A 10,103-nucleotide genomic window follows, 5' to 3' on the forward strand; every position below is an offset into this window, starting at 1 on the left:
TTTTATATAACGCTAGAAAGCCGACAGTGCGCTGATTTGAGTTCCCTGTCGGCCTTCCCGTTATGTGCCCCGGGGAAAGAGATATCAATGACAATTAACGATAGCTCTTCACTGTCAGGAGTCTAGCTGGGAACGCCCCTCCTGACAGTCCTGTCCATAGCGCTGTCCTTACACCCAGGCATGATGCTGAATGGTGAGGAACGGCCCCCACCTCCTGACAGTACTCGTCCATAGCGCTATACTATCAGAGGGGACGTTCCTTACCGCCAAGCCATAACGCTGAATGATGACGAACGGCCCCCCATCTCCTGACAGTACTCGTCCATAGCGCTATACTATCAGAGGAGACGTTCCTTAGCGCCAAGCCATAATGCTGAATGATGACGAACGGCCCCCCACCTCCTGACAGTACTCGTCCATAGTGCTATACTATCAGAGGGGACGTTCCTTACCGCCAAGCCATAACGCTGAATGATGACGAACGGCCCCCACCTCCTGACAGTACTCGTCCATAGCGCTATACTATCAGAGGAGACGTTCCTTACCGCCAAGCCTTAACACTGAATGATGACGAACAGCCCCCCATCTCCTGACAGTACTCGTCCATAGCGCTATACTATCAGAGGGGACGTTCCTTACCGCCAAGCCATAACGCTGAATGATGACGAACGGCCCCCCACCTCCTGACAGTACTCGCCCATAGCGCTATACTATCAGAGGAGACGTTCCTTAGTGCCAAGCCATAATGCTGAATGATGACGAACGGCCCCCATCTCCTGACAGTACTCATCCATAGATTAGTACTAGGGGGCCGTTCCTCACTGCAATGGAATTTCTCTTCATTTTCCGTCATATGAGCAGACCCCTTATAGAGCCCTTGAAGGGAACGGGACGTTGTATCGATTGGCTCCATCATGGATTGAACCTGCGCTAAACTACACAATAGCAAACACGACTGGGTATTTTTTTGCTTCTGACTTGGATAAAGGAGATGAACCATCGCTGGACCGTTCTCTTTTTGGGAAGCAAGGGTGTTGTTCCGGAACTCCACAATATATTCTTTTGGATTCCACTCCTGAACTTGACTCAAAAAAAAGTTCAATAGACTGAACCACCCTCTTGTTTGCTGAACTAATATGGCGTCTTTTTAAGGTCATGGGCTTTATTCATGGATAAATCCCAAGTGTCCAGTATAAAACATCTTTCAAAGTCCACCATAAACCGAAATGGCTATGGCCTCCAGAAGCCAGTAGGACAAAGGTTAGCTCGCCATGACACCGACAGGATTCCAGAAGACGTTGAGTAATGCGGCTGGTGCTATTAGAGTAGGTTGGTAGTCATTAACTTATTAAATGTAACTATTGTACTTTGGTCTCCTAGAATATAAATGATGCAATCCGTTCCAACCTTCGTCTATAAAGTCACGGGCAGGAAGCATGACGCCTTCTCCGTGCAGGATCGTCTAGCACCATGAGTCTACGGATTGGGAAGTGGCTAGCTATCTGTGCGCTCTGTATCTTACTGATACTCCAGGTGAGACTCGGAAGTCTGGAATGGAGGGAAATCTTATTGATAGACATTCCTTTTTGCAGTTGACTTTAGAGGAGATGTCAGGGGTGCAAATGTTTCGTAGAAGGGCTGCTAAACTATAAAAGCTTGCACAAGCTATATTACCAGGCGTCGCCTTGTATTCCTAGATTATTTTTTACGGTTACTGCTATTTGGGTGATCATTAGATTGCAATCATCTGCAAAATTTTGTTAAATTTTGACCATGACGGAACGTTTGTGTGCAGTGCAATATAGAGAATGGATATATTATATGATTATTATGTATTGTATCATCAGCTAGACGCAGCTCCCCTAGAAAATGACTCCCCCAAAGCAGCAATGAGGGTAAAGAGAATGACCCCGTTCTGGAGGATCATGTCCATGCGTCCGGTTGGTGCGTCTTGCAGAGATGATACTGAATGCCTTACAAGACTCTGCAGGTAACGTACAACCTTAGGACGAACAATAAGATATGTAATATTAGAAATATCACATTATTCATTAAACATGCTTTCTGTCATTAGTGGTGGGAACTATTTACTGTATGAAGTTATATACCAATGTCCTGGCTATACAAGGGATCCCAAGTAATAGGTGGCAGTTCCAACAAGGTCTCTTTCTCATATAGGAAGCTTCTTATACTTCTCCCTTCTGCTCAATACACTCCTGGGGTTTGGCTCAAGAAACTGCAGGAAAATCTGCAACAAAAAAAGCTACTTCTTTGCTGTCTTCACTCTAGTCACCCACATACTTGAACCATTCCCTTCTAAAAATGCTATGTTTACCCCACACATCAGTTCAAGGTGCATGAGGTCTTAAAGGGGCTTCCGAAAATGATCTGCAAATACATCCACAGCAGTGCTACCAGTGGCGTAACTACCGCCATAGCAGCAGAGGCAGCTGCTACAGGGCCCGGGACATTAGGGGCCCGGTGACAGCCACTACCGCTGCTATCATTATACTCAGGGGGTCTTTTCAGACCCCCGAGTATAATGATTGGTGGACCGGGAGAGGTAAGAAACATAAAAAACACTGTTACTTACCTCTCCACGATCCTGCCAGGCCTCCTTCCTAGTTGTCTGATGTCTCTGACGTCACATGAACCCGGCATGTGTCCCGGGTCATGTAACGTCCGACGTCATAGAAGAAGGACGGCAGTCTCTGATTATTATACTCTGGGGTCTGAAAAGATATATAGAGTATAATAATTGTTTATGGGTGTCCACTATGGGACATAATACTGTGTGCAGGGGCCACTATGGCGTATAATACTGTGTGCAGGGGCCACTAATGGACAAAATACTGTGTGCAGGGGCCACTATGGGGCATAATAGAAAGCGCAGGAATGCGTAGGAGGTGGTCGGTCGAGGTCTTCTGCGTCAGTGTTGGTCGGGGGGGGGGCCGCCATTCCTAGTTGCGCCACTGAGTGCTACATACTCACCGCTCCCTTCCGTAGCTTTATTTGACATGCCTGTCCTTGTATCCCTGTTATTTACATGCAGTGAATCTGTGGACAAACTACATTTCCCAGGATTCATCTGCTTGCTGTCACTCTCTGAGGGAAGGGGGAGTGATGGCACCATGTGACCTCAGATGTGACCTGATTTATTACCTGTGATTTCATTGCAGAGGAGAGTAGAGAAGGGAGGGGTACACAGAGAGTGAGTGCAGGCAGATGAATCCTGGGAAATGTAGTTTGTCCACACATTCACTGCACGGACGTAATAGCGATACAAGGAGCAGTGAGCAAAATACAGCCAAGAACAGGCTGCACCAGGGAGCAGTGAGTGTTTAGTACTGCCGTGGATGTATTTGCAGATCATTTTTGGAAGCTGTATAACCCCTTTAATGGCTCATGACTTACAAAGTCATGAATATGAGACAAACCTTTACATGTAAGTACGTAGCAATGTAATATCTACTATCTAACTTTCAGGAACCAAAGATGCTGCTTAAAGACTTATGCAGATTGATGTAAGACGGGACCGCAATGGGAACGCACAACCCCTCCATGAATACAGATAAAGGAGACGTTTCTGCTCACATTGATGTATTTATTTGCCATCTGTGTAATACTTGCACTCACGTTTTGTATATTTATTTCATGTATAATATAGTATTTTTTAAGTATCGTTTATCTTCTGCCTCTCCGTGGCGAAACCATTTCCTTTAACCGGACACAAAGTCCTGCATGTCCGACTTTGACCTAAGACTGCAAGTTGTCAGTGACTTTTCCACTCGTACCATCACACAGCTATTATACTCTAACCAAGTTGCTACGTAGACTGACTCTTGAACGGGTTGAACCAAGTTAGTAAAACATCACCTATCAACAAGACAAGTGATAACTTGCTGACCCCGAGGACCACAACTGTTCCTGAGGATGGAGACACAGGTTACAGAGGAGACAGCAAAAAGAGAGGCTTAGTGTCAGTATTTTTCTATACAAGTCCTGCACAATCCTGAGTTATAGAGCAGATTCTCCTCTACTTACTGTGCGCCATGTACAGCTGTTAGTCTTTACCTACCAGCTAGGTAGTAAATAGTGTAGGCAAAGGCAACAAACATTGTAATATAGTTCATTAAAGGAAAGTGCCCGCGTCTTATTCTTTACTTGTTATCTATCTCTGACTGTACAAGATATACAAGCTGAACAGTGTACAATGAAGTCTATGGAGCAGGGAAAGGAGCTAATGGGGAGAAAACTATGATGTTTTCTACAGAATTAAAGGAATTTCTCATGAAACAAATTTATGGCATAACTACGGGATAGATGCGGGGCCCACCTCTGGGATGGAACCTGGAGGGGGGTTCATTGTAGAGATAAGTGGAACTAGTTCCTCCTCTGGGACCCGCATGTATCCGACACTTACAGTATAGTATATCCTGTGGATATGCCATAAAGCTCTTTGTAGGAAAACCTCTTTTAAATGAGTCATTCCTTAAAGGAGAAGGCTGGATAGTAACTTCAGATAACCCAGTTGTGCAGTCTCATCGTCCTCCATAGACTTCTATTGTACAGATTTGGTTAGTAGTAGAAAGAGGGAGATAAGTGAAGGAGTAAACACTTTTCTTTAATAAATGTTACAACGTTTGCTTCACTTTCATATAGATTTATTAAAAAAAAAAAGTTTTTATAAAAACATCCTCCTGATCACAAAGTAGACAGGAATAGGACCCGTCCTGAGTCTTGCCCCAGGATAATACATGCTGGTGTGTATGGGGCCATACCAATGAATGGGTCAGTGTGTTGAATGTGAAAACCACTGACAATACACACGGTCCTGCGCATGACGCCTTACTACTCGAGCTAGTACAAGGACACATACACATACAATTCTGCTAACCTATAAAACATATACCCTTGTTCTTGAGATTTTGTGATTCTGCACCCCCTGCTGGATATGGCCGGTGTGACTCCAGACTACTTACCGGATTCTGCTGCGGCGTTCATTATTAACTCTTTACAGGATATAATAATAGACTGTGTGTGATATTCCCCAACAAGACAAGTCAGTCGGAGGGGTCTGTGCCAAATATATTGTCAGGCGCACATCGAATGAATTTAATGAATTTGGGGAAATTAGGAAATCATATGTAACCTGGCATCCATTATGATCAGTATGTGATCTTTGGGGGCAGACGCCCAGACCCAATTCTTCTAAGTACACTGTCACGCAAGTTTTTACGGATCTCAAAAGGGAGATTGTTCCAAAATTTGGGAGAACAAGCACAGATCAGGAACTGGCACAGACTTTGGTATAGCTTTTGTAATATAGGGTTGGTAAGTGTGCCGCACCAAGGGCCTTACGCTAAATGTGGGTCACATTATCACCCATCCAGGTCGGAAATGGCCTCGATGAGATAAATTCCTCCCATCAGACAACTCGGTGGCTCAGTGGTTAGCACTACAGCCTGGGAGCCCTGGGCTCAAATCCTGCCTTGGACATCCTGGGAACCCTGGATTCAAATCCTGCCTTGGACATCTGCAAAGAGTTCATATGGGTTTCCTCCCAAACTCCAAAGACATACGGATAGGGGGAAAAAAAAAAAAAAATCCCCCCTAATGTGCAGTTGGCAATGCAAAAACGCCCAAAGTTACATTCTGCCTATTGTAGGCTTTGAGATCGCAGAAGACTTGTCTAAATGGCGGTGCAGTTTGGCTTTCTGTTCACATTTCTCAACTGTTCAGGTCAAAACATTGACACGAGAACGTACAGAACAGCACGTACACATCCAGCATGGGAAAGGCGACTTTTAAACGGTAAGCGCTGCGTGCCAGCCACAGTGTATTCAATCCAAAAGAGAGATAAAAGAAGACCTTTAACGTCTAACATCTTAACCCCTGAGAAGCCAAGGCAGGGATTTATTATGTCTCATGTTACTGTGCCCTCTAAACTAAGGATCTGTCTGTCTATCCATCTATCTATCTCCTATCTGTCTATCTATCTATATCCATCTATCCATCCATCTATCTATCTATCTATCTATCTATCTATCTATCTATCTATCTATCTATCTATCTGTCTATCCATCTATCTCTCCTATCTATCTATCTCTCCTATCTATCTCTCCTATCTATCTATCTATCCGTCTATCTCTCCTATCTATCTCTTCTATCTATCTATCTATCTATCTATCTATCTATCTATCTATCTATCTATCTATCTCCTGTCTGTCTGTCTATCTCTCCTATCTATCTCCTATCTATCTATCTATCTATCTATCTACATATTTATCTATCTATCTATCCACACACACAAGTTCAAGTAATTGACAGCCCTGAACAACAGAATCCAGGCAGGTAACTACGATTTATTTACCACCCGACGCATTTTACTCTGTGTATAGGGTTACTGTCGGTTTTTTACTCTATTCCTAACCTTATACATGCCAGGAAACCTGAATCTACAGCTCGCTTGTAAATTGACTCCCCAGATAAGGTTCTGCTCTACCCTTGTCCTTGAGACACCGACTAGAAGATTAAGTGAATGTTTGCAACCTTTTGTTACACTGCAATGACGGTAAGCCATGGAGCCTGCAGTTATATATTACACCCTTGCTTCTTACTGTTACTCATGTACATGGTGTATATTCCTGAGTGGGGGGAGCATAGTGTATAGCAGAGGTACCCATACTTTTTGGCACCAGGACAATTTTTCCATGGCTCAGTTGTAGTAGTGTTGATAGTGGTCCCCACATAATGCTATTAACTGAGAGGAGGGGGCACTTTCTATACTAGTGCCCTAATAGCACCCTCTCCACAGATAATAGTTTCCTCCCCCATATAAGTTACGTACATGTGTGTGTCTGTAGGGGGCACTAATACCCCACAGGTAATAATTCCCCCCTCTCCATAGGTAATAGTACTGTATGGTTATATTGTACTTACAGAGCAGTGTATAGCCCACAGCAAAGGGGAGAAAGAGTAAGCTTCAGCCAAAACACCAACTGAGACCTGAACTTGTAGCTCCACAAGCAGACAGTCCTGAAAAATAAAACCGCTAACAGTGTAAATGGACACACTATTTTTTAGTAGCACGTTAGAGATTTTACTTTGTAACTCGACAGCCTTTAGGTTGCATTGGTGCAGGTGTTTGTCAGGTTTAAAACCCTTTTTGGTGAACAGAATAGGATTATATAGATCAAGTTAACTATTGTATTTATGAACTGTCAATGTGCAAGTCAACTACAGTATATGACAATATAAATATTGGTGCATTAAAGGGGTTGTCCCATCTCAAGGATCCTATCTATGCTGGTATCTTATGTCAATTGAAGCCTTTTTCTAAATATATTGCTTTAGAAATGCTGCTTTGTTTGCCTGCTGGGTGAACTTATTCCTCATGTTGTTTACACAGTGTTACCATGACCATGGACCTGGGAGATAGGACAAGTGACGTCACTTACTCAGTGCTGGACAATCAGTTCACCTAACTGCAGTTTGCTGATAAAGCCAAGTCTCTTATCTCTCTATGTAAACACACAAATAACACCGAGTCCATTCTGTACATGCATCTGCATGTTATCTTATCTGCATAAGTATTGTGATACTTCAGTGTCCTGTTCAGCAAGGGAGTGTTGGGGGAATACAAGAAGGGAGAAGAAGAGACAACAGGCCCTTTAAGTCATCTTTTTGTAGTCAATGGATGGGAACCTTTATTATTTACATCAGATAAAGCTATAGCCAAGGGCAGGGGAGAGTTTGACAGAAAATTCTGGTGATCAGCTGGTTTTTCCACCATAAACCAGCCCCATCGTGTGCAAGATGACGTAATTTCCATTCCATTTTTGCCCTCTAATCTTTCAGTTGCAGTAAAGTGAAGCTATAAATGTATTTTGCAATGGTGACTGCAATTTTATTTTATTTTTTACACTCGTGGAAAAAATGCAGTGGTTCACAAGTTGTGGTAATGCCACAATTTCACCCTTAAAGGGGTTTTTCGGGCAGAATTTATTTATTTTATAACGGTCTGTTAGTGCTAGTAACGGGTTAGTAAGTACACCCATATAACCTTTAGCAGTGTTTGGAGTGATTTCTGGGTGTCTCTGGTTGTTGCTGGCATACTCTGCCTTTGTTTACACGGTGTTAGCTTCATCCTGTGCAGGTTCCTGTGTATCTGTTACACTAATTCCCTCTAACCTTTCACTCCTACACTCCCCCTCCCTGTCTCAATAACCAAGCGATCCCACCCATTACTAGCCCCTCCCACACTCCCCAGTCTCCCTAGCTAACCTATTTCACCCACTGTTAGAAGACAGGAAGAGGGGAGGAGCCATCCCAGACACAGAAAGGCTTGTTAAGTATTGATGAGGATAGGGAAGGGGGAAAAATAATGGTGACGTTCCGCTTCAGAAGCGTAACATAACCGGATTATCAGAAAGTGTCCCTGTAGCGGTCATGTGATCAGGTCTTATGGGTAATTATAGATTTTTTTTATTTTTTTATTTAAGTAAATTAGAAGTTAGGGGTTTAGTGTAGGGGTTAAAGGGGTTGTCCCATCACAAGCATCCTATCTATACTGCTTGTTAATGTAAATTTAAGACTTTTCCTAAATACACTGCTTCAGCAAAACTGCTTTGTTTGCCCAGTGCTAAATCCAAGTGTTATAGGACCTTTGATGACATCACAGGCCCTTCAGTTGTCCCATAGGATCTATGTGGTGGGCGGAGCTACACACTAATTTTGGGGCGGAGCTAAACTGGAGGTAGTCGGAGAGTATGGCTTTGCATATGAAACGCTGCCCACCAATTGACGCCAAAAACCAGGAAGAGAGAAGTCTTTGCAGCAGCGAAGACTGGTGAGCAAGGGACATGGGAATACCCCTTTAATTTTTAGTTTAACCCCTTAAAGTGTGGTAATGCTAGCCTTTCAATGGGTTGTCTATAGACAGTAGTCAGACCCCCACTTTTCCCCCTTAAGTCTCATAATAGGATAGAGTCATAGAAGGAGACAACGGGCACCAAAACCGGCTCCGTACAAAACCATTTTTTCCCTCCACCACCCCGAAAAAATACAACTTGTTCAATACCGAAAAATCTATGATATTTATTAAACGTAGTTTCTCCAGTTACAGTTTGCATTTTTACAAAGCATTTTTTTTAATGACAATTAAAAAGTTTTTTTTCCTTTGTCGCTTTTTTTTTTTTTTTTTTTTACAAATTGAAATGCAATACCCTTTTCTCCAAGTATCTGAATCGCCATACATTTGTTTTTAAAAATACACAGTAAAACTTATGCTTCGGACACTCTAAACTTCCTATAATTCTCAAAAAACCACAAAATACATATATACTATACAGGCGTGGGAGAGAAAAAAAAAAAACAAACAAAAAAAACACCTCTGCGTTAAGTAGACTTCGCTTAACGTTACAGCTTCGTGATGTGAAAAGCCCAAACTCGCGTAGAAATCGAAAATTCGAGCGTAAAGTACATTTCGTCATTTAAAAATGTATTGCAACAAATAAAACATTAAAGATTTGGTTAAAAAAATGACACGTTTTGGATTGAAGCACAAGTACAAAAATTTTTGATTAATAATAATAATAATAAAAGCTTTTTTGTGTTTTTTTTTTGATCTGGAGTACCTTACTAAATAAATGTCATTTCCAGTGGTAAAAATTAATTACTAAATAAAAATATGTATACTACATTTCAACAATAAAAATGATCTTTTAATAAATACACATCCCCCCCTCCCAAGCCCTGATCTGACACGAACCGGGGAACATTCTAGAATACATATTAGATAGAACACGTTCAGGAAGGAGAAGACGACCGCACGGCTCAGCGCCACCAATGATAGGCCTATGTTTTATGCACCGTTTCCTCCGTGACAGTACCGAACTGCAATACTTTGTTGGGGGTCAAATGGCAGAGGGGACTGGGTGTCTGTGGGGTCAAATGCTTTTAGAACTATGGATAGGATGCTATACATGCCAATATAACGGGACAAAAACAGACACCCCTTATAATAACACTGGGGGGGCACAAGGCTTAGTAGGCCTGAATACATAGGAAACCAGATGAAAATTGATATACGTCTATGGGGT

The 10,103-nt window shown here is 42.6% G+C and overlaps 1 protein-coding gene across 1 annotated transcript; it reads left to right on the top strand.

Moving 5' to 3' along the window:
• The first annotated feature begins 1,461 nt into the window (after positions 1–1,461).
• LEAP2 (liver enriched antimicrobial peptide 2) lies at positions 1,462–3,558 on the top strand. The gene is made up of 3 exons (XM_075276447.1): positions 1,462–1,533; positions 1,848–1,990; positions 3,487–3,558. Exons 1-3 carry the CDS (start codon positions 1,471–1,473, stop codon positions 3,521–3,523), a joined length of 243 nt encoding a protein of 80 aa, XP_075132548.1. The 5' UTR covers positions 1,462–1,470; the 3' UTR covers positions 3,524–3,558.
• Positions 3,559–10,103: the final 6,545 nt, after the last annotated feature.

Source organism: Leptodactylus fuscus, chromosome 5 (genome assembly GCF_031893055.1).
Source record: "Leptodactylus fuscus isolate aLepFus1 chromosome 5, aLepFus1.hap2, whole genome shotgun sequence".
Classification (NCBI taxonomy): Eukaryota; Metazoa; Chordata; class Amphibia; order Anura; family Leptodactylidae; genus Leptodactylus; species Leptodactylus fuscus.